Genomic DNA, 25,552 nt, shown 5'->3' on the forward strand with positions numbered 1-25,552 from the left:
TCGCATAATTTTTGAATGCTGTAGCTTATCAACTGTAATAAATGAGAATGCATGATGTTCTCATCTCTCACAATATAATGGAACAACTCATCCTGGAGACCATTTACAGGCACATGAAGGACAAGAAGGTCACTGGGAGTAATCAGCATGGATTCACCAAGGGGAAGTCATGCTTGACCCACTTGTTAAACTTCTATGATAAAATGACTGGCCTGGTAGACGAGGGGAGAGCAGTGGGTATTGTCTAGCTGGACTTCAGTAAGGCCTTTGACATGTGTCTCCCATAGCATCCTCATAGACAAGCTGTTGAAATATGGACTGGATGAGCAGACAATGAGGTGGATTGAAAACTGGCTGAACATCCATGCCCAGAGGCTGATGGTCAGTGGCATGAGGTCTAGTTGGAGGCCAGTAACTAGCCAGTGTACCCTGGGATCAATACTGTGTCCGATCCTGTTCAACATCTTCATTAAAGATCTGGATGAGGAGGTAGAGTGTACCCTCAGCAAGTTTGCTGATGACACCAAACTGAGAGAAGTGGCTGATATGCCAGAGGATCGTGCTGCCATTCAGAGGGACCTCGACAGACTGGAGAAACAGGCTGACAGGAACCTCGTGAAGTTCAGTGAGTGGAAATGCCAAGTCCCGCACCTGGGGAGGAACAACCCCAGACACGAATATATGCTGAGGGCCACCCAGCTGGAAAGCAGCTTTGCAGAAAAGGCCCTAGGGCTCCTGGTGGGCACCAGGTTGAACATGAGCAAGCAATGTGCCCTTGTGGCAAAGAGGGCCAATGGTATCCTGGGCTGCATTAGGCAAAGTATTGCCAGCAGGTCGAGGGAGGTGATCTTTCCCCTCTCCTCAGCACTGGTGAGGCCACACCTGGACTCCTGTGTCCAGTTCTGGGCTCCCCAGTACAAGAGAGACATGGAGCTACTGGAGAGAGTCCAGTGACAGGCCACAAAGATGATGAAGGGGCTGGAGCATCTCTCCTATGAAGACAGGCTGAGAGAGCTGGGATTGTTCAGCCTGGAGAAGAGAAGGCTCAGAGGAGATCTCATTCATGTGTATAAATACCTGAAGGGAGGGTGCAAAGACTAAGCCAGGCTCTTTCCAGTGATGTCTGGTGACAGGACCAGAGGCAGTGGGCACAAACTGAAACACAGGAGGTTCCCTCTGAACATCGGGAAGCATTTTTTACTATGATAGTGACCAAGCACTGGAACAGGTTGCCCAGAGAGATGGTGGAGTCCCCATCCTTGGAGATCTTCAAAAGCTGTCTGGACATGGTCCTGGGCATCCAGCTCTAGGTGGCCCTGCTTGAGCAGAGGGGTTGGACCAGGTGACCTCCAGAGTTCCCTTCCAACCTCAACCATTCTGTGAATCTGTGAGAAGATGTTCTGGCTGTCAACAAAAAATCTTCATGAAAATTCAAGACACACAGACTCTCCTCGAAAGGGAGAACAGGGATTTGTTAGGCCTGCATTGAGATGGTTGAACATCTGAGCCAACTGTCTCTACATCAAAAAACAAAAGAACCTATCAGTGCAGCTATTAATATCACTGTAGCTTTCCATATCCTCTCAATATAGTTTAAAATCTTGGCATACTGAATCTATAAAAAGCATGTTAGGTACACAGAGAATTCCTGAGAAAGATGGAAGGAACAGAACATATCTTTGGATTGCAGAAATGAGTACTGTGGAAGAATGAGATCTATTTAAGATCTTTACTGTTAGGGAAAAATGAGGCAGTGGCATGCAGAAGCCCTGGCAGATAGAAGGGGTTCTGGGCTGCCAAGGAAAGGCAAGAGGGGGCACTGGGGCACAGAAGGTTCCTCAAGTAGACTAGGAAGGTGGTAGAGGTGCAGCAGAGCAGTAGCACAAGCTCTGCTACAGAATCAGCAGCATACAGCCATCCTGCAGCAGGAAAATAATGCATTTAATAGGTAAGAACTGTTTTGCTGACTGCCTATCCAATGACAGGTATTGCCCTCTACTGCTGGCTACTTGAGCAGCTGAATTGGTATGGCACACAACTGCTAAGGATGAAGTCATTTTGCCTCAAGCATGTTTCTTGTGTGAGGCAAAACAGAAGACTAAAACAAAACTGTTTTGACTTACAAAAGTCAGAACAGGAAGGAACCTCATGGTCCAGATGGAGTTTAAACCTTTTTTTAATTATTTTAATTTAAAATTAAAAGAACGGGATTTACTTTTACAGGGTCCAGAGGAGGGCCACAAAGATGATCAGAGGGCTGGAACACCTCTCCTATGAAGACAGGCTGAGGGAGTTGGGGCTGTTCAGCCTGGAAAAGAGAAGGCTTCAGAGAGACCTTCTAGCAGCCTTCCAGTACCTAAAGGGGCTACAAGAAAGCTGGAGAGGGACTTTTTACAAGGGTGTGTAGTGATAGGACAAGGGGCAATGGCTTTAAACTGAAAGAGGGTAGATTTAGATTAGATCAAAGTAAGAAATTTTTCACTTTGAGGGTGGTGAGGCAGTGGAACAGGTTGCCCAGAGAAGTCGTAGATGCCCCATCCCTGGAAGTGTTCAAGGCCAGGTTGGACGAGGCTTTGGGCAACCTGGTGTAGTGGAGGGTGTCCCTGTCCATGGCAGGGGGGTTGGAACTAGATGATCTTTGAGGTCCCTTCCAACTCTAACCATTCTATGATTCTATGATACTTTAGACAACAGTCTTCAGAATTCTGAGATTAAGGGCTCAGAGGTCAATTGTTTTTTTTGTCTTTTGTCAGAATTTAGTTATACTTGTTACCATCATTCCCTAATTCTGCCCAAAAGAGGAATATTTTAATTAAGCTGCTTTCAATGGTTTATTCTTTTACAGGTATCTTCAAATGGCATCCAGTCCACTCCCTTGAATCTTGCAACTTACTGGAAATGTAATGCTAGCACTACTGATGTGAGAGTGGATTATAAGTATAATCCGGAGTCTATGAATGTGCCTAGTATGCTGTCTAATGTCCAGATTGTGTTACCAGTAGATGGAGGAGTAACAAACATGCAATCACTTCCACCTGCAAAATGGTAATATTAATACTTTTCATTTTATTATTTCAAATTCATTTTGGTGTATTCATTAGTGTCAGCCTGAAAAATTTCACTGGAAGAAACAGCTCATTTCTTTCCTTTTGATAAAATGCATGGTATCATATGTTCAGGACATTTTCTGTTCCAAAACAGATCATGTACAGCCAATTCACATAAACTAAAATGAGATTATATGCACCCATTCCAACTGTGTAATAATACAAACCTTTCTGACTACAAGCCTTTCTGAAATTTCCAATGTTTGCTTTCTTTTGGCCAATAGACAGGATAGATATTTTTAATAATGTGATTTAAAACCAAAATAGCTTAATGGTTAAAAAAACATTATATATGTGTGTGTGTGTATAAATATATCCATATATAGAGATTAGAGAGAGAGTAGAAGAAATGCAGTTCTTGATTTCTTGATTGTTCTAGCTTAAAAATCAGCTTCTAATTGAAATGGGTTTAAAACAAACTTCAGTAGCTGAGGAACTTTTCATGAACCAGGTAGCATTGTCTCTCAATTCAAGCATTGTACTGATTATTATCTGACTCACAGCTACCTGCCACCACCTTCTAAGCCTGCAGACCGTTTACAGCAGCACTTGAAAGCGAGACCTGTGTCTCCAGATAACTGTTTCTACAAGTTTGTGAAAACAAGCAGAGGGTAGCAGGGCTAGGCAGAGCAGGATATCCCTGGAGCAAAAGGTGAGCAGAATTCAATCACTCTGATTGTGATTTGACAGCACGTAGGTATTTACCCAGCTGTAATGTAAATCCTGCACTGTTTATTTCCAAGAGGGACTTTTTAACATGAAGATTAAGAGGGCAAAGAATACCAAGTTGAGGGAAGTCAGACTTTGTTAACCTTATTACTTATAGACCAGTTTACCTTATAAAGCAAGATTCAGAAATAAACTAAACCTGGTGTATTTATAGAATCATAGAATCATAGAATGGTTAGGGCTGGAAGGGACCTTCAAAGGTCATCTAGTCCAACCTCCCTGTAAGGAACAGGGATATCTCCAACTAGATCAGGTTGCTCAGGGCCTCGTCCAACCTAGCCTTGAACGTCTCCAGGGATGGAGCATCCACCACCTCTCTGGGCAACCTGTTCCAGTGTTCTACAACTCTCATGGTAAAAAATTTTTTCCTAATATCCAACCTGAATCTACCTCCCTCTATTTTAAAACCATTACCCCTTGTCCTATCACAACTGGCCCTCCTGAACAGCCTCTCCCCATCTTTCCTGTAGGCCCCCTTGAGGTACTGGAAGACCGCTATAAGGTCACCCCGGAGCCTCCTCTTCTCCAGGCTGAACAGCCCCAACTCTTTCAGCCTGTCCTCATAGGAAAGGTGCTCCAGCCCTCTTATCATCTTCGTGGCCCTCCTCTGGACCCTCTCCAACTGGTCCATGTCCTTCTTATGTTGGGGGCTCCAGAACTGGACGCAGTACTCCAGGTGAGGTCTCACGAGGGCAGAGTAGAGGGGCAGAATCACCTCCCTCGACCTGCTGGCCACGCTCCTCTTGATGCAGCCCAGGATGCGGTTGGCCTTCTGGGCCGCAAGAGCACATTGCCAGCTCATATTGAGCTTCTCATCCACCAGTACTCCCAAGTCCTTCTCCTCAGGGCTGCTCTCGATCCATTCACCACCCAGTCTGTATTTGTTCCTGGGATTGCCATGACCCAGATGTAGGACCTTGCATTTGGCCTGGTTGAACTTCATGAGGTTGGCACGGGCCCACCTCTCCAGCCTGTCGAGGTCCCTCTGGATGGCATCCCTCCCTTCCAGCGTGTCGACGGCACCACACAGCTTGGTGTCATTGACGAACTTGCTGAGGGTGCACTCCATGCCACTGTCCACGTCACCGACAAAGATGTTGAAGAGGGCCGGGCCCAACACGGACCCCTGAGGGACGCCACTCGTGACCGGTCTCCACATGGACATCGAGCCGTTGACCACTACTCTCTGAGTGCGGCCATTGAGCCAATTCCTTATCCACCGAGTGGTCCATCCATCAAACCCATGCCTCTCTAGTTTAGAGAGAAGAATGTCGTGCGGGACAGTGTCAAAAGCTTTGCACAAGTCCAGGTAGATGATATCCGTTGGTCGACCCTTGTCCACCGATGCTGTCACCCCATCATAAAAGGCCACCAAGTTGGTCAGGCACGATCTGCCTTTGGTGAAGCCATGTTGGCTGTCACCCACCACCTCCTTGCTCTCCATGTGCCTTAGCATGGTTCCCAGGAGAATCTGCTCCATGACCTTGCCAGGCACAGAGGTGAGGCTGACCGGCCTGTAGTTGCCCGGGTCCTCCTTGTTCCCCTTTTTAAAAATGGGGGTTATGTTCCCTCTCTTCCAGTCATCGGGGACCTCGCCAGACCGCCACGACTTCTCAAATACAATGGCCAGTGGCTTGGCAACTTCATCCGCCAGTTCCTTCAGGACCCGCGGATGGATCTCATCAGGTCCCATGGACTTGTGCACCTTCAAGTTCCTCAGATGTTCTCGAACCTGCTCTTCAAGTACAGTTGGCGGTGGTTCATCCTCACAGTCCCTGCTAGTTCTTTCCACAGCTTGGGCGGTAAGACAAGAGGCTTTATCAGTGAAGACTGAGGCAAAAAAGTCATTGAGTAACTCAGCCTTCTCTATGTCCCGGGTAACCAGAGCACCAGTATCCTTCCAGAGGGGGCCTACATTCTCCTTGGACTTCCTTTTGTCCCCTACATACCTATAGAAGCTTTTCTTATTGCTTTTTATATCCCTTGCCAAATTCAATTCTTTCAGGGCTTTAGCCTTCCTCACCTGATCCCTGGTCACTCGTACAGCTTCTCTGTATTCCTCCCAGGCTATCTGTCTCCGCTTCCACCCTCTATAGGCTATCCTCTTCATTTTCAGTTGGTCCAGGAGCTCCTTGCTCATCCACGCGGGCTTCCTGGTCTTTTTGCCCGACTTGTTCTTCATCGGGATGCACCTCTGCTGAGCTTGGAGGAGGTGCTCCTTGAATGTGGACCAACTTTCCTGGGCCCCTCGTCCCTCCAGGGTCGCCTCCCATGACACTTTGCCCATCAGGTCCTTGAAGAGGCCGAAGTCTGCCTTCTTGAAGTCTAGGGCACAGAGCTTGCTGTATAGTTTCGTTGCTGCCCCGTGGATCTTGAACTCCACCGTGTCGTGGTCACTGCAGCCAAGGCTATCCTTAAGTTTCACATCGCCCACCAGTCCCTCCCTGTTGGTGAGCACAAGGTCAAGCATGGCACCCCTCCTTGTCGGCTCCTCTATCACCTGCAGGAGGAAGTTGTCGTCCACGCATTCCAGGAACCTCCTGGACTGCCTGTGCTCTGCCGTATTGTCTCTCCAACAGATGTCAGGGTAGTTGAAGTCCCCCATGAGGACCAGGGCTTGTGACCGCGAGGCTGCTCCTATCTGGCTATAAAGCGCCTCATCTGCTCTGTCCTCCTGGCCAGGTGGCCTGTAACAGACCCCTACCGTAACATCCCCTATCCGTCCCTGTCCTCTAATCTTGACCCATAAGCTCTCTGTCAGCTCCTCCTCCGACCCCAGGCGAAGCTCCACGCACTCCAGCCGGTTGCTGACATAGAGAGCGACACCCCCTCCTCGTCTCCCCTTCCTGTCCTTTCTGAAAAGCTTATACCCCTCCATGTTGACACTCCAGTCATAGGAGTCGTCCCACCACGTCTCCGTGATGCCAATAAGGTCATAACATCAGAACCTTTATCAGAAAGGTTCTGATGTTTCTGGAGGCAATACATTTAAATGTGTTAATTGGACAAAGTGGTAATATAGTATCATTTTAAGTGGAAAAAATCCTGGCAAGACTGAATCTTTCTTGACTTGGTATTTCAAGGGAGCAATACTTTTAACCAAATCACCTTAAGCTTATTCTGAGCAAGGACAGATTCAGTATCCTGCCTGCACAACTTCACTAGAACTTTTGGTGGAGCCAGTCTCCCCCTCACTGCTCAGGCTTCTTCCACAAACCCCTCAGTAACGAAACCTGAGTGAGAGCAGGAATGCCCACCCAGAACACCTAATATTAGCTAGGAAGACTCAAAACTTAGTGACAGCTTCATTGCAGATTGATCAGAGTAAGGGACTTGAGCCCAGGTATTCTCTCTTTCACCTAGGCAACTACCCAAGGCCAGAATTTTGAGCCTTGAAAGCTGACAAAAAAATACAGTCATGTCCCAGGCAGCTCTAGTATGTGTCTCCTGCTGTACTTTTGGTATAGTGGGTTGGGTGGTGGGTTTTGGGGGTTTTTTTTAAGAATAAATGTTTTATAATTCAAACTCCTGCAAGTAATCGCTACCATCTATGCTACTTGTGTGAGCATTTCACTCCTGCTACGCCAATGCCAGAGACAGTTTCAAACCTATCAGCACTTCATGCCGCTCACAGCTTTAAGTTGTTGACTTTCCCTTGATGGAACAGCTGCGAAGTGCTCAAAGAGTTAAAATTCCCTGTCAACTTAGAGACTATGGTGCTTGGTGCCCTTTTCTTTTCTGCCCCTTTACAGCACCAGAAGTTAGCTTAAATCCTGAGTCACTTCTGCCAACTTGTTTTACTAGAATGGAAATGGAATAAAATTCATACAGACAGGAGTCTCACATAGGGGAGAGCAATCAATATTGCTCCCCCTCATACCATCATCACGAAGCATAAAGACCCAGCTTTCAAACTGCTTCCAGCATGTTTGGCCTTTCCTTACCCTTTGAGACCACAGAGGGTTTTGAGTTGTGAAATCATAACCTGAGCATAGCACAATGTTAACTGTATAAAAAGGTGGTATGTAGGTTGTCGTGGTTTGGGCCAGCCAGCAACTAAACTCCACACAGCCGCTCACTCACCCTCTGCCACCCCCAGAGGATGGGGAAGAGAATTAAAGGGGAAAAGGGAAAGAGACTCGTGGGTTGAGATGAGAACAATTTAATAATAATAATAGTAGTAGCAGTCATAATAATAATATAATATTAATATATAGAATCATAGAAAGGTTAGAGTTGGAAGGGACCTCAAAGATCATCTAGTTCCAACCCCCCTGCCATGGACAGGGAAAACCTCCACTACACCAGGTTGCCCAAAGCCTCATCCAACCTGGCCTTGAACACTGCCAGGGATGGGGCATCTATGACTTCTCTGGGCAACCTGTGCCAGTGCCTCACCACCCTCTAAGTGAAAAATTTTCTTCCTTATATCCAATCTAAATCTGCCCTTTTTCAGTTTAAAACCATTGCCCCTTGTCCTATCACTACACGCCCTTGTAAAAAGTCCCTCTCCAGCTTTCCTGTAGGCCCCCTTTAAGTACAGGAAGGCTGAAATAAGATCACCCCGGAGCCTTCTCTTCTCCAGGCTGAACAGCCCCAATTCTCTCAGCCTGTCTTCATAGCAGAGGTGTTCCAGCCCTCGGATCATCTTCGTGGCCCTCCTCTGGACTTGCTCCAGCAGCTCCATGTCCTTCTTGTGCTGGGGACTCCAGAGCTGAACATAGTATTCCAGGTGGGGCTTCACGAGAGCTGAGCAGAGGGGCAGAATCACCTCCCTCGACCTGCTGGCCACACTTCGTTTGATGCAGCCCAGGATACAGTTGGCTTTCTGGGCTGCCAGTGCACACTGCCAGCTCATGCTGAGCTTCTCATCCACCAGCACTCCCAAATCCTTTTCCTCAGGGCCGCTCTCAATCCATTCTCCACCCAGACTGTATTTGTTCTTGGGATTGCCCCGACCCACGTGCAGGACCTTGCACTTGGCCTTGTTGAACTTCATGAGGTTCTCACAGGCCCACCTCTCCAGCCTGTCAAGGTCCCTCTGGATGGCATCCCTTCCCTCCAGCGTGTCCACAACACCACACAACTTGGTGTCATCTGAAAACGTGCTGAGGGTGCACTCAATTCCACTGTCCATGTCACCAACAAAGATGTTAAATAGCCTGTCCCAGCTAATGATCCCTAAACAGATAAGTCCTGGTTGCAACAGAAAGGCTTCAGGCAGCTCCAAGCAGGTCAATGCTCCAATGCAATAGAAAGGCTTCAGGCTGCATTCTAAAGCAAGCCCACGCTCCTCCAAAGCTCAGAAGGGAAATACCCCACTTTTAGGAATAAACACCCCACCTTAATTAGTCAGAAGTCACATGGTTTACTGGATGGGTCAAGGCTATTGGTCACTTGACCATCCATCTCCCAGAGTGATTGGCTGAATGCTACAGCACCTGTTTCAAGGCAACTTTCCCAGTGTAACAAGCCACAGGTGTTTCTTAGCTAGCCTGCATAGGGAAAGAACCTTCACAGGATGCTGCAGTGGCCAGAAGATTTCTCCACAAGTCCCAACACTGCAATCGTGGATGAGTGAGAGGCCTGAAAAGAGAGTGAGAGGGAGAGCACTTTGAGAGACCACAAGTGAGAGCCTCTGAAGAGCAAAAGCCCTTCTTTCCCGTCAACCCTCATTTTTATACTGGACATGTGTGGTGGGTTAGGCTGCTCCGGCAACTATACCCTACACAGTCCCCTCTCACCCTCCCACACCCCAGGGATGAGGGAGAGAATCAAAGAGGAATAAGAAAAGAGACCTGAGGGTCGAGATAAGAACAATTTACTACTACCGCTACCAATATATATATACAGATATGTACAAGGATAAACATATGCAAACAAGTGATGTACGGTGTAATTGCTCACCACCCCTTGACCGAGGCCCGTCTCGTTACGAAGCTGCAATCCCAAAACAGATAAAACTCGATACTGCGATCCCAGACGAATGGGAGGCCCCAAGACAGAGAGCGAGAGACAGAGAAAACACCCTGAGCACCCGAAAGTGAGAGTCCCGGAAGGGCAAAAGCCCTTCTTTCCGGCTGACCCTCACTTTTATACTGGGCATGACGCTGCATGATATGGAATACTAATTGGCCAATTTGGCCCTCAATCTTAAGTTCAGGTACAAATCGTAAGGAGAGTCGTGGACCCCTTGTCCCAGCTATGCTCCCCCTTTATCCTGTTGTGCTCCTGCACACTGGCAAGAATCCGGCAGACTGAAAAGTCCTTGAGACCTCAGTGCCAACCACAAACATCAGTGCACTATCAGCATTCTTCTCAGAGTGAGCCTCTGAGTAAAACCAAAACACAGAGCTCTTCTAGCTGCTAAAAAGAAGAGCTAATCCTGTCCCAGCTAAAACCAGGACATTATCCACCCCTTATTCCATACCATGCACGTCATGTTCAAATCTTACATGTGTATATATACTATTCCTTTAGTTCATGGGTCATCCCTCCAAAATGTGTGTTGAGTTCATTCAGTCCGTAACTCCAAACTTCATCTGTTGTAGCAGTCTCTCAGGGCAGGAAAGATGATGCGGAATTCACTCGGTCGGTAGAAAAGATGATGTAGTCTCTGTTGGGTGTGACAGCTGGAGCTTGTAGTTGGTGTATCCAGCAACAGTCCATGTCCACCGTCTGCAGGTTGAAGATGTTGATCTCGAGGAAGTTGCTTCTGGTTCCGGCGAAGTTCATTCTTCATTAGCCTGGATGATTCTTAATATAATGGCATTAGTATAATATGACAATCATAGCAATAATGGTATGCAATGACAGGGTTATTCAGCAATTAATATCACAAAATTCATTTATCATCTGTTTTCGCCCAACATCAAATCTCCTTGAGGTACACATCGGACTTCCCCGTCCTTCTGCATCACCCACCAAGTGCACCCAGGTCCTTGAGCAAAAGCGATCCCACGAATGGGTTTACCTTTACCCGAGGCAGGAATAACCCAGACTGTCTTCCCCAGTATATTCCTCATGTGCACTACAGGGACTTTATCCCCCTCTACAGTACGTAAAATTTCTGATTGGGCAGGACCAGCTCGATTGGCAGATCCTCTAGTATTGACTAACCCGGTGGCTTCTTCTAAATTTGTATCCCAATGTTTGAAGGTTCCACCACCCATTGCTTTCAGTGTGGTTTTTAGCAATCCATTATATCGTTGTCTTCCCAGAAGCTGGTGCATGATAGGGGATGTGATATACCCACTCGATGCCATGCTCTTTGGCCCAAGTGTCTATAAGATTGTTACGGAAATGCGTCCCATTGTCTGACTCAATTCTTTCTGGGGTGTCATGCCGCCACAAGACTTGCTTTTCAAGGCCCAAAATAGTGTTTCGGGCAGTGGCATGGGGCACAGCATAGGTTTCCAGCCATCCAGTGGTTGCTTGCACCATTGTGAGCACGTAACGCTTGCCACTGCGAGTTTGTGGAAGTGTGATATAGTCAATTTGCCAAGCCTCCCCATACTTATATTTCAACCAACGTCCTCCATACCAAAGAGGTTTTAACTGCTTGGCTTGCTTGATTGCAGCACGTTTCACATTCATGGATCACCTCTGCAATAGTGTCCATAGTTAAGTCCACCCCTCAATCATGAGCCCATCTGTATGTGGCATTTCTTCCTTGATGGCCTGAGGCATCATGGGCCCAAGGAGCTAAAAATTTCTCACCTTTATGTTGCCAGTCCAGATCCACCTGAGCCACTTTAATCTTGGCAGCCTGATCCACCTGTTGATTGTTTTGATGTTCTTCAGTAGCCCGCTTCTTGGGTACATGAGCATCTACATGACGTACCTTTACAACCAGCTTCTCTACTCGAGCAGCAATGTCTTTCCACAACGGGGCAGCCCAGATGGGTTTACCTCTGCGTTGCCAGTTGCTCTGCTTCCATTGCCGTAGCCATCCCCACAGGGCATTTGCTACCATCCATGAGTCAGTATAGAGATAGAGCAGTGGCCACTTTTCTCGTTCAGCGATGTCTAAAGCCAGTTGGATGGCTTTCACCTCTGCAAACTGACTTGATTCACCTTCTCCTTCGGTAGCTTCTGCGACCTGTCGAGTAGGACTCCATACAGCAGCTTTCTATTTTTGATGTTTTCCTACAAGACGACAGGATCCATCAGTAAACAGTGCGTATTTCTTCTCATTGTCTGATAGTTCATTATATGGTGAAGCCTCCTCAGCACGTGTCACCTCCTCCTCCTCTGGTGACATTCCAAAGTCTTTACCTTCAGCCCAGTTAGTAATCACTTCCAAAATTCCTGGGCGATTGGGATTTTCTATCCGAGCCCTTTGTGTGATCAGTGCAATCCACTTACTCCATGTGGCATCAGTTGCGTGGTGTGTAGACGGGACGCTCCCTTTGAACATCCAGCCGAGCACTGGCAATCGGGGTGCCAGGAGCAACTGTGCTTCCGTACCAATCACTTCAGAAGCAGCTCGGACTCCTTCATATGCTGCCAATATCTCTTTTTCAGTTGGAGTATAGTTGGCTTTGGATCCTTTGTATCCTCGACTCCAAAACCCAAGAGGTCGACCTCGCATCTCCCCTGGTGCTTTTTGCCAGAGACTCCAGGTAGGACCATTCTCCCCGGCTGCAGTGTAGAGCACGTTTTTGACATTTTGTCCTGTCCGGACTGGTCCCAGGGCTACCGCATGGACTATTTCTTGTTTAATTTGTTCAAAGGCTTGTTTTTGCTCCGGGCCCCATTCAAAATTATTCTTCTTTCGGGTTATTTGATAGAGGGGTTTTACAATCTGGCTGTAATCTGGAATATGCATTCGCCAGAAACCCACAATGCCTAAGAAAGCTTGTGCTTCCTTTTTGTTGGTTGGTGGGGACATAGCTGTTATTTTATTAATCACATCCATTGGGATTTGACGACGCCCATCTTGCCATTTTATTCCCAAAAACTGAATCTCTTGTGCAGGTCCCTTGACCTTACTTTGTTTTATGGCAAAACCTGCTTTCAGAAGGATATTGATTATTTCTTCACATTTCTCAAAAACTTCTTCTGCTGTGTTGCCCCATACAATGATATCATCAATATATTGCAAATATTCTGGGGCTTCACCCTGTTCCAGTCTAGTATGGATCAGTCCATGGCAAATAGTGGGACTGTGTTTCCACCCCTGGGGCAGTCGATTCCAGGTATACTGGATGCCCCTCCAAGTGAAAGCAAACTGTGGCCTGCATTCTGCTGCCAAAGGAATTGAGAAAAATGCATTAGCGATATCAATTGTAGCGTATCACTTGGCTGCCTTTGACTCCAGTTCATACTGAAGTTCCAGCATATCTGGCACTGCAGCACTCAATGGTGGTGTAACTTCATTCAAGCCACGATAGTCTACTGTCAGTCTCCACTCGCCATTGGACTTACGTACAGGCCATATGGGGCTGTTAAAATGTGAGCGGTTCTTCGTGATGACTCCTTGACTCTCCAGTTGACGAATCAACTTATGGATAGGAATTAGAGAGTCTCGGTTGGTACGATATTGCCGTCGGTGCACTGTTGTAGTAGCAATTGGCACCTGTTGTTCTTCAACCCTCAGTAATCCCACAGCAGAAGGATCCGTTGAGAGACCAGGCAAAGTAGACAGCTGTTTGCCTTCTGTCTCTACTGCAGCTATGCCAAAAGCCCACCGATACCCTTTGGGGTCCTTGAAATACCCTCTCTTAAGATAATCTATGCCAAGGATGCACGGTGCTTCTGGGCCAGTTACAATAGGGTGTTTTTGCCACTGCTCTCCAGTTAGGCTCACTTCAGCCTCTAACACAGTCAGTTGTTGAGACCCCCCTGTCACTCCAGAAATACAGATGGATTCTGCCCCTTTAAAGTTCGATGGCATCAAAGTGCATTGGGCACCAGTGTCCACTAAAGCCTTATATTTTTGGGGGCCTGATGTGCCAGGCCAACGAATCGATACAGTCCAGTAAACTCGATTGTCCCTTTCCTCCACCTGGCTGGAGGCAGGGCCCCTCTAGTGCCTGTTATTAGAGGAATCAGCAGGATTAGAATCAGGATTACGAGGAGTATCAGTCCTCCTATGTTGACTACGGGACCGCTCACGGTAGACTGGGGCGACGGCTTTCCTTGAGGAATTGGAAAAGCTTCTACTTCTGTTGTTTTTTCCTTCCAACTCGCATACTCTTGCCTCTAAGGCTGAGGTGGGTTTTTCACCCCATCTTCTCATGTCTTCTCCATGATCATGCAAATAGGACCACAGCTCACCCCGTGATCTGTACCGTCTCTCTCGAAAACGGTAACGCCTGGTTCTAACAGCTGCAATTCTAGAAGGTTCAGGTGGCAAGGAGTCTACTTTTCCTTTTAATTCTCAGACCTCCTCAGACAGCTTTTCCACAGCCGCAACACAGGATCCTATAGAAGTATCGTCCTCAGACAGCCTTTTTTCCATAGCCGCAACACAAGCTCGAATGGAAGTATTATCATCATATCGTTGGAGGTAACTGACCAGATTACCTACAGTTAGTAGTATACCATCGTCTCCAAAGTCCATTATTGCCAGTGAGGTGGAATATGCTGCTGGCGCACTCCGTAGAATCTTCTGCCACATTGGTCGTGTGCACCGGACGTCATCTGGATCCTCACATCTTGGTCCGCCTCTCTGGTCATAATAAATCAACTCTCACACAGCCAGTTCTCTCCGATGCTGAATAGCTCTCTCTATGCTGGTGCACTTGCTTATATTACATGGCATCTCATCCTTGTAGGGGTACCTTTCCTTTACAGCTGCCAGGAGCCGTCTCCAGAGGCTGCGAACTTGTGTCTGTTTTCCAATCGCTTTATCAATGCCTCCATCCATAGCAAGGGCTCCCAGCTGCCTGGCTTCTCCACCATCTAACTCCAGACTATTGGCTCCCATGTCCCAGCATCTGAGTAACCAAGTGACAATGGGCTCGCCTTTAAGACGGCCATAATCTTTTCGAACATCTCGCAGCTCGCTCATTTTTAGAGATCGGGTGGTTATTGTCTCATCTACGCCCTCACTTCTCTGGGGCGAAACGGAACGTTCCCGCTTCATCTCTCGTGATGGGCCTGGTTGCTCACCATCATCATCCTCTCCTCTACATTCTGACTTTTGTACACATTTCCTTGGTTGCTCTTCCTCATCTGGTTGTTGTGATGGCCCTGGCTGCTCTTCCTCCTCTGGTTGTTGTGATGGCCCTGGCTCTCCTTCATCATCGTCTCCTGCATGTCTCAACTTTTGTACACATTTCTTCTTTCTTACGGGGGCAACTGATACCGTACTAGTCTGAGTAGCTATAGTGCTTGTCATGGGGGTCGGAATGGCAAGCACAATAACACGAGAAATAAATGGGTATACACCCCTAAATGGTCGATTGACTCTGAGTACATATATAATTAAACATATATTCAGGAGACCTTGTAGCAAATTCAAAACCATTGAAATATTCCAATGATGTTCAGCATTATCAAAATCAACACCAACTTTTGTAAATGAGAAGTTACTGGTATAATTGGCAATGACATCAGCCAGGTGATGCTCAGAGTTAATAAATGATCTCCACGTCACCATCCGCCTCTGCAGCACCGAATACAGAGACTGAGCTGGTGCCAACACCCATGATCTTATCAGTGTTACACAGTACATTATAGCAAACCCCTTAATTAGCAAGAACCTGCTTTTTATAACAGTCCAGCACTCAGAGCCAGTAATCCGAGTAAACATTCCAGCTAATATCATATAAGGCAGATGAGGCACTAAATAACGGACTTCTGGGAACACGTATGAGAGCATTACAAACAACATTCCGGCCAGCAACATCCCGGAGGACAACAATGGCAAATCACAGCAATTTACTTTTGTTATCTCAACTGTTCGGGCCCCACGTTGGGTGCCAATTAAGACTGTGGTGGGTTAGGCTGCTCCGGCAACTATACCCTACACAGTCCCCTCTCACCCTCCCACACCTCAGGGATGAGGGAGAGAATCAAAGAGGAAAAAGAAAAGAGACCCGAGGGTCGAGATAAGAACAATTTACTACTACCGCTACCAATATATATATATATACAGATATGTACAAGGATAAACATATGCAAACGAGTGATGTATGGTGTAATTGCTCACCACCCCTTGATCGAGGCCCGTCTCGTTACGAAGCTGCAATCCCAAAACAGATAAAACTCGATACCGCGATCCCGGATGAACGGGAGGCCCGAGACAGAGAGAGAGAGAGAGAGAGAAAACACTCTGAGCACCCGAGAGTCCCGGAAGGGCAAAAGCCCTTCTTTCCGGCTGACCCTCACTCTTATACTGGGCATGACGCTGCATGATATGAAATACTAATTGGCCAATTTGGCCCTCAATCTTAAGTTCAGGTACAAATCGTAAGGAGAGTCGTGGACCCCTTGTCCCAGCTATGCTCCCCCCTTATCCTGTTGTGCTCCCGCACACTGGCAAGAATCCGGCAGACTGAAAAGTCCTTGAGACCTCAGTGCCAACTATAAACATCAGTGCGCTATCAACATTCTTCTCAGAGCGAGCCTCTGAGTAAAACCAAAACACGGAGCTCTTCTAGCTGCTAAAAAGAAGAGCTAATCCTCTCCCAGCTAAAACCAGGACAGCATGACATTGCGTCATATGGAATACTTTGTTGGCCAACTTGGCCCTCAATCCTAAATCTAAGTTCAAATCATGAGGGGAGTTGTGGACCCTTTGTCCCAGCCATGCTTCCCCCCAGCCTGTTGTGCTCCTGCACACTGGTAAGACCATGGCAAGCTGAAAAGTCCTTGAGGCCTCAGTGCCAACTATAAACATCAGTGCGCTGTCAGCGTTCTTCTCAGAGGAAGTCTCAGACTAAAACCAAAACACAGAGCTCTTCTAGGAAAGCTAAAGTCCTGAGAGAATTAAATCTTGCCAGGGACATCAAGGGCAACAAGAAAAACTTCTATAGATATGTCAGTGATAAAAAAAGATCTAGGAAAAACGTAAGCCCTCTCCGGAAGGAAACAGGGGACCTGGCTACCCGGGATGTGGAAAAGGCTGAGGTACTCAATGACTTCTTTGCCTCAGTCTTCACTGACAAGAGCTCCAGCGGCACAGCCCAAGTCACAGAAGGCAAAGGCAGGGCCTGGGAGAATGAAGAACCGCCCACTGTAGGAGAAGATCAAGTTCGAGACCATCTAAAGAACCTGAAGGTGCGCAAGTCCATGGGACCTGATGAGGTGCATCCGCGGGTCCTGAAGGAACTGGCGGATGATGTTGCTAAGCCTCTATCCATCATATTTGACAAGTCATGGCAGTCTGGTGAAGTTCCCACTGACTGGAAAAGGGGAAACATAGCCCCCATCTTTAAAAAGGGGAAAAAAGAAGACCCAGGGAACTACAGGCCAGTCAGTCTCACCTCTGTGCCTGGCAAGATCATGGAGCAGATCCTCCTGGAGACTGCGCTAAGGCACATGGAAAATAAGGAGGTGATTGGTGACAGCCAACATGGCTTCACTAAGGACAAATCCTGCCTGACTAATTTGGTGGCCTTCTATGATGAGGTTACAGCATTGATGGATAGGGGAAGAGAAACTAACATCGTCTACCTGGACTTGTCCAAAGCATTTGATACTGTCCCACACGACATCCTTGTCTCTAAACTGGAGAGACATGGATTTGACGGATGGACCACTCGGTGGATAAGGAATTGGCTGGATGGTCGCACTAAGAGTTGCAGTCAACAGCTCAATGTCCAAGTGGAGACTGGTGACGAGTGGTTTTCCTCAGGGGTCAGTACTGGGACCAGTGCTATTTAACATCTTTGTTGGTGACATGGACAGTGGGATCGAGTGCACCCTCAGCAAGTTTGCAGATGACACCAAGATGTCTGGTGTTGTGGACACGCTGGAGGGAAGGGATGCCATCCAGAGGGACCTTGACAGGCTGGAGAGGTGGGCCTGTAAGAACCTCATGAAGTTCAACAAGGCCAAGTGCAAGGTCCTGCACGTGGGTCGGGGCAATCCCAAGCACAAGTACAGGCTGGGCGGAGAATGGATTGAGAGCAGCCCTGAGGAAAAGGACTTGGGAGTGCTGGTGGATGAGAAGCTCAACATGAGCCAGCAATGTGCGCTTGCAGCCCAGAAAGCCAACCATATCCTGGGCTGCATCCAAAGAAGTGTGGCCAGCACGTCGAGGGAGGCGATTCTGCCCCTCTACTCTGCTCTCGTGAGACCCCACCTGGAATACTGTATACAGCTCTGGGGCCTCCAACATAAGAAGGACATGGACCTGTTGGAGCAAGTCCAGAGGAGGGCCACGAAGATGATCCGAGGGCTGGAACACCTCTGCTATGAAGACAGGCTGAGAGAGTTGGGGCTGTTCAGCCTAGAGTAGAGAAGGCTTCAGAGAGACCTTCTAGCAGCCTTCCAGTACCTTAAAGAGGCCTACAAGAAAGCTGGAGAGGGACTTTTTACAAGGGCGTGTAGTGATAGGACAAGGGGCAATGGATTTAAACTGAAAGAGGGCAGATTTCGATTAGATCAAAGGATGAAATTTTTCCCTCTGAGGGTGGTGAGGCACTGGAACAGGTTACCCAGAGAAGTTGTAGATGCCCCATTCCTGGAAGTGTTCAAGGCCAGGTTGGATGAGTCTTTGAGCAACCTCGTGTTGTGGAGGGTTTCCCTGCCCATGGCAGGGGGGTTGTAACTAGGTGATCTTTAAGGTGCCTTCCTACCCGAACCATTCTGTGATTTTGTGATTCTTGCTGCTAAAAAGAACTAATTCTGTCCCAGCTGTAACCAGGACAATGTCTAAGCTCTTCTACAAGCTCAGGGGCAATGCAGACACACCCTTCTGTTTTCCTGTTTGCTTTATGTAGTCTTCCACAAACTCACCTTAAAATGGTAAAATATTTTATAAACCTTTATTGAGAGATGTAGGTTATATGCACAATGTCTGTAAGGTGTCAGTATAAATCTACCGAAATAATATTCTAAAAATTGTTCCTTATAACTAACCTACCTTTCTCTAACAGGAATGCAGAACAGATGAAAGCTTATTGGAAAATATCTAGCATATCAGAGAAGTCTGAGAATGGAGGCAAGTTGAACTCTTTTGTTTTCTTTTCTTGTACAGAAAAATGATAACGGTACTTTTAAATCTGCTAATGAAAAGTACTACATACGAGATACACCAGCAAGCATAAATTATGATTATAGAGACCAATCAGATATTTAATGTTATAAGAGATTACCAGACTGTCTGGTATATGCATTCTTCTATGAGTATAATCTTGTAGAAATGTGTATTGCTTCTCTCTAAATCATTCGCTAGTCACTGTCTTAAACAGAGTATTGCAAAAAAAGAGAGTTGTACTCTCATCCCTTCTGAAAATATATATAGGACTGCCACTAGGAATGGATCTTAAAGATCCCCATCTTAGTTCTATTCCTTACTACTAAAAATTTTGGGAGATTGTCTTGGTCTTGCAAAACAACTAGCCTTTCAGTTTTGTTATTTTTATAGGTTCTGGATCCCTCAGGGCAAAATTCAAACTTTCAGAAGGACCCAGCAAACCAGCAACACTTGCAGTGCTGTTCATTAGTGAAGGAAGCACCCTTTCAGGAGTAGATGTAGAGCTAGTGGGTACTGGCTATCGACTTTCCCTCCTTAAGAAGAGATTTACAACGGGTAAGATATCTACATGCTTATATATTCAAATTTATATGATTCATTATATAGTGCTAAATTATAAATATGAAACTGTTAAATAAGCGATGCATAAATAATTACTTTTCCTCAAAAACATGGCTGAAAACTGTTTCACTTTTTTTTTTTTTTTACATAGTTAGTCAAACTGCTCCCAGGAAAATACTGACAATCTGTTTTATCTACTGACTGCAAAAAACCTACCTTTATTTTTCAGGACGGTATATGGCAGACTGCTGATGAACCTGTGGAAGTCATTGGATCAAAGGAGTGCAAGAAGCTCACTCTGCCCTCTCTACTTTTCAAACACTATTTTACCATGCATTAATTTTTTTAAAATGTTGACCTACTTTGAGGATGAACTACAGAACAGAAAATGCACTTTTAAAAGTCATTTTGCAAACTTTTTATTACTTTATGATAGCACTGAAGTTAACTTCAACACTGTAAATTATCATCTCCAATATTTGGAAAAATTTGTTGAAATTTTAGTAAATTTATATAGATGAAGTCAAAATAATAATCAATGGTTGTAATGAAAGTATGAAATTGTATGTTATACTGAAAACATTAAACCTAAAAATGTAGGAAAGCAAGTAAGAAATATTTGAGCTTTCCATAAGTAATGTTAATTTTTCAGATTCTTTAATTGCCAGGTTTTAAAGAAAATAGAGGCAAAGTCTCATGTAGTTCTTCCATCCACTCATGCCATAGAACCATATGAGTTAGAGATGTATTAAAAAAATGTAACTTCATGCCTGTGTATCATATATTATTAACATGTAAGTTGTTTTATATAGGTTTTTTTTCCTATGTGCAATGCATTAGAAAATTGCAAAAGACAAAAGAGATTTAGTTCTGCAGTTAGTAAATTTTATGGGTGTTGTGATTGTTTGAATCAATGCTGTAGATTTAATTTATTTTATATGAATTGCATAACATTTGTGCCTTCAAAAAAAAAAGAACAACTGTGCCTATCCACTTTGAAAAAGGAATTGAGGCATGTGAATAACAAAGTTTGGCTCTTCATCAAGAAAGCATGGTGTTTCTATAATACATACAGCTTTATAAAAATTCCTTTGACCGGGAATTAGAAGGCAGATTTGCAAAACTGGAAATTGTTTTAAAAGAGGTTTAAAATACTGGTTTACTTCCCCATGGGGTAATTGCAATAAATGTGGCTGTAGTAAAGGGAGATGTATCATGCAGGACTTTGAAACTTTGAGGTAGTAACTTTAATGTCACCAAAGATGAAAATCCTGAAAAATCACAGAAGAGAGTAAAAGCAAACAGCATTTCCTTTCACTTTGACTGCAAGTCTTTGGAATTTAAGTGCTTTGAGGGTTGTGTGATGTGAATGTAAACATAGTACTTTGGGAGGAGTAGCATTTTAGAAGGGTATTTTATAGCAGCAGGATGACAAGTACTGCCATTTCTATTAGTTTAAATTTTATCTAAACCCACCAATTTTAATATTTGTATTGTCATCTAATCTGCTTGCCACAGCCTTAGCACAGGGAAGTGACACATTAGTAAAGTTTTTTAAAGCAAGTCACTAATTTAGAAAATCTTTTATGTTTTTGTATTATCAGGTGTTTTTTCAATGTTGAAATCAAAAGTATTGGGGCAAAATAATTCAATAACCTACAATTGGGAATTTTATATTACCATTTTGAATACCAGTATCTATTTCAAATTCTCTATTGAAACAAAAAAAAAAAATACTTCAACTAATTAATGCAAAACCAGTAATTAATTGGACTGCTGAAGCTTTACAATAAATTAAGCTTTGTAGAGACTACATAAATTCTAATGTATGCTACACACTTTTGCAGATGAGAGTTCCATTATTAACACTAAGCACATACTGTACTGTAGATTTGATTGGAAGAGTATATTTGGCTCTTAACTTGCTAATCTTATTGAATGGTAAATTTCTAACTCATATAAAATGGTACAGTCTTTTTACTGGAATCTTAATTGTAATCTGCTTTACAATCAAACCATGTTTAACATGACAATATTTTATTAATGAAAACCCAAAACTGCATTGCTGTTTTTAATCAAGTATTACTTTCATTTCTTAGTTAAATTAAGTAATTATGTTTCAGCACCTTTAAACTAGGTGATTATACATACATTTGCATTGGGTGCAGGTTACAATTTTGAAGCCATGCGAGTTTATATAGATTTTTTGTAAAGAGATTAAAAAACAATGTAAAAAGTGCATGTGTTTGATAAGAAAACCATATGTAGCAAGCTGGTTCTTGCTTGTGTATACAGCACTATAACTTGTAGCTGCCTCCTAAGAAAATTAATTTGTAAACACAACTCTAAAGGATCTGAATTTTTATGGATTGTTACTACATTGGACTGTAAATTAGAGGATACAAGTTTATCTTACAAAAATTGTAAATACTTCTGATTTTTCATAAAATGTAAATTTAAAAAAAATGCACCCATAATAAACATGTAATATATAATTTAAATACTGATTTATATTGCTTATAATTTGCAGTCCCACAGAGCTTCTAAGCAATAATAGAACAAAACTATGCCTGTATTGAACATTTGTAAAGTGTTAATTGATTTGTAAGTGATAAGTAGTAGAGACAATCAGTACAGTAAAGACATGGAGCTGTTGGAGCAGGTCCAGAGGAGGGCCACAAAGATGATCCGAGGGCTGGAGCACCTCTCCTATGCAGACAGGCTGAGAGAGTTGAGGCTGTTCAGCCTGGAGAAGATGAAGGTTCCAGGGACACCTTCTAGCAGCCTTCCAGTACCTGAAGGGGGCCTACAGGAAAGCTGGAGAGGGACTTTTTACAAGGTATCCTGGGCTGTATCAAAAGGAGCGTGGCCAGCAGGTCGAGGGAGGTGATTCTGCCCCTCTACTCTGCTCTTGTGAGACCCCACCTGGAATACTGTGTTCAGCTCTGGAGTCCCCAGCACAAGAAGGACATGGAGCTGCTGGAGCGGGTCCAGAGGAGGGCCACGAAGATGATGCGAGGGCTGGAGCACCTCTGCTATGAAGACAGGCTGAGAGAGTTGGGGCTGTTCAGCCTGGAGAAGAGAAGGCTCCGGGGTGATCTTATAGCAGCCTTCCAGTACTTAAAGGGGGCCTACAGGAAAGCTGGAGAGGGACTTTTTACAAGGGTGTGTAGTGATAGGACATGGGGCAATGGATTTAAACTGAAAGAGGGCAGATTTAGATTAGATATAATGAAATTTTTCACTCAGAGGGTGGTAAGGCAGTGGAACAGGTTGCCCAGAGAAGTTGTGGATGCCCCATCCCTGGAAGTGTTCAAGGCCAGGTTGGATGAGGCTTTGGGCAACCTGGTGTAGTGGAGGGTTTCCCTGCCCATTGCAGGGCGTTGGAACTAGATGATCTTTGAGGTCCCTTCCAACTCTAACCATTCTATGTTTCTATGAGCTGTCTTCTCTAAATAGTGCTATCAAATGCTGTACATTCCCTAATTTCCTTAATAACCACCTATTTTTTTGAGTGCACAGGGAAAATATCAGTGGCGAGATTAAAGTAATCCTTTCTGATTTCTTATGTTCCACTAGTCCAAAACAGTAGGTGATTTAAGTACTACTTTGACAGTCTGAGAATAGTCCTTCCAAGCTGCAAGCACAGAAACAAAAGTTGAAACTGAACAAATACATGTTTGAATCTGTTTCTTTCCTACTTAATCCCACAGCCTGTATAGTTTAATAAGTAATGACTTATTAAATTGACTTTTTCAGCTGACTGGATATCATTTCAATAAGTACCATTCTTGCCATGGTGGAAAGCAATAGTCCAAGGTGTCGCGGACCGCTGGTATCTCATCTTCAGGAATCACAACCCAAAAGGCCGTTGTGATTCCCCTCATATATCAGAAGGCTTTATCTCAACTCTTAAGGGTCTCAATCCCAATGGACCCAATCAAAGGCTATCCAACAGAGAGCCTCAACTTACTGCTCTCTCAATCAGAAGGCTATTCCACCAAGAGCTCCAATACACTGCTCTCCAGGGGCTCGTACCACTCCAGTACCCAGGAGGAAAATGCCTGCATGCCCTGAGGGGAGTGCCCCACCTTTAAGCCTCCCATAGGTCACGTGGTCTCCAGCTGGCCAACGTGACTTGCAGCACCTGTCTCAACAAGGCACAGGTGCTTCCCATGTAGCAGCCAGGAAACTTCCCCGACACCAAGGGTTTGATTCTTTCCTTTTGCTGGAAGGCAAGACTGAAGAACACAAGTGCCCTATTGTCAGATTGAATGGTCCATCTAACCCAGGACTCAACAATGGCAAAATAGACTACGGCAAGTAGAGCTCACAAGCCATTTCCTTTCTACTCCCCCAGCATCCTCAGTTATTGGTTAGGGATATAAAAGGGTACAACACTGCTCGATCTTTCTAGTATCCATTTAACTTAAAGCAACAGAGATCACTGCTCTGGCACTTCTGTTAACGTTTGACTTGCGTTATTGTAAGCCAGTGCCCACATACTCTACACAACTACTATAAACTGGATTTATACTGCTCAAGCATGTTTGTGATTATCTAAGTACATGATCAGGTAGTTTTTCAGGTATAATTGACTACCTCTGCCACTGCCAAATATTTATGTAGGGGGTTTTGAAGGAGCCAAGATATTTGATTATCAACTGGAATACTGTGGGAGTTACAAGTGGAATGGGTTTTGCCATCTAACTAGAAAGGAAGGTCTTGCATTGTGCCAAAAAGCATTACATTTCAAGTCTTGCATGTTTGAGAAGCTTAAGATAGGCATCTTAATATCTATGTACCTTTTGTTTGCTTGGAATTGCTAAATAATTGGCTTCCATTTCAGTTGTCATTAAAGGGCAATTTTACTTAAGAGCATATAAGTAAAAACTTAGGAATGCCTCCAAGGATAGAATAAGCTAAAAACAGTTCAAGGTACTAAAGCAGCAAATAGCATATTTACTGTGTAGTGCCTTTCATTGGACTGATTACCAGGCCTCTTAATTGAAAACTTAATGTTTATCTTCCACTCTGCGTATTATTGCACTACTGAGTATTCCTTCTCAACTCAGTTTACTGATGTTGTTTTTTCAGTTCTCACTTAGTTAATTCAATACCAATAGAACACATACAATCTCTAAAGACAAACATAATCTTACAAATACAAGAGGCCTCTTCTGCATTACTTATTAAACTTTTAATACTCAAATTGTGCATTTTCTATAGCTGCTTTCACTTCATTTGGAATCCATTCTTTCTTTTTAAATCTGGGATGGCTATTTTAATTATTATAACCCTAAGTATGATTTTGTTTGCCATTGTCCCTGTTGTATTTCTTGTAAAAAGCCTTGTTCTGTAACTTAATTGTGTTTTAGGAATTTAAAAAATGCTGTTTATTTAAAAAAATATAAACAGGTTAATAATCAATAATTCAATCATAAATCATGCCAACTTCACCATCCTGTTTATCATAGAATCATTTAGGTTGGAAAAAACCCTTAAGATCATCAAGTCCAACTATAAACCTAACACTGCCAAGTCCACCACTAAACCATGTCCCTAAGCAACACATCTACACGTCTTTTATATCCCTCCAGGGATGGTGACTCCACCACTGCCCTGGGCAGCCTGTTCCAATGCCTGACAACCCTTTCAGTGAGGAAATGTTTCCTATTATCCAATCTAAACCTCCCCTGGTGCAACTTGAGGCTGTTTCCTCTTATCCTATCGCTTGTTACTTGGGAGAAGAGGACTGACCCCAACCTCACTACAACCTCCTTTCAGGTAGTTGTAGAGAGCGAGAAGGTCTCCCCTCAGCCTCCTTTTCTCCAGGCTAAACAACCCCAGTTCCCTCAGCTGCTCCTCGTAAGACTTGTGCTCTAGACTCTTCACCAGCTTTGTTGCTCTGTCTTTGAACATGCTCCAGTGCCTCAATGTCTGTCTTGTAGTGAGGGGTCCAAAACTGAACACAGTATTTGAGGTGCGGCCTCACCAGTGC

General features: G+C 44.8%; 1 protein-coding gene across 4 annotated transcripts in view; it reads left to right on the top strand.

Annotated features, from left to right (window-relative positions):
- LOC104379675 (F-BAR domain only protein 2-like) overlaps window positions 1–20,090 on the top strand; it is a 140,645-nt gene extending 120,555 nt beyond the window's left edge. For 3 of the 4 annotated variants that reach the window (XM_086630249.1, XM_086630251.1, XM_086630252.1), the window contains 4 exons: window positions 2,846–3,045; window positions 18,890–18,954; window positions 19,381–19,545; window positions 19,781–20,090. In XM_086630249.1, the coding sequence (XP_086486375.1) occupies window positions 2,846–3,045; window positions 18,890–18,954; window positions 19,381–19,545; window positions 19,781–19,803 (453 nt within the window). In that variant the 3' untranslated portion in view covers window positions 19,804–20,090. Of the gene's footprint in view, window positions 1–2,845; window positions 3,046–18,889; window positions 18,955–19,380; window positions 19,546–19,706; window positions 19,733–19,780 lie in introns of those variants that run through there. The other variant, XM_086630250.1, reaches the window with a different exon arrangement.
- The last annotated feature ends 5,462 nt before the right edge of the window (window positions 20,091–25,552 follow it).

Source organism: Tauraco erythrolophus, chromosome W, assembly GCF_009769465.1.
Source record: "Tauraco erythrolophus isolate bTauEry1 chromosome W, bTauEry1.pri, whole genome shotgun sequence".
Classification (NCBI taxonomy): Eukaryota; Metazoa; Chordata; class Aves; order Musophagiformes; family Musophagidae; genus Tauraco; species Tauraco erythrolophus.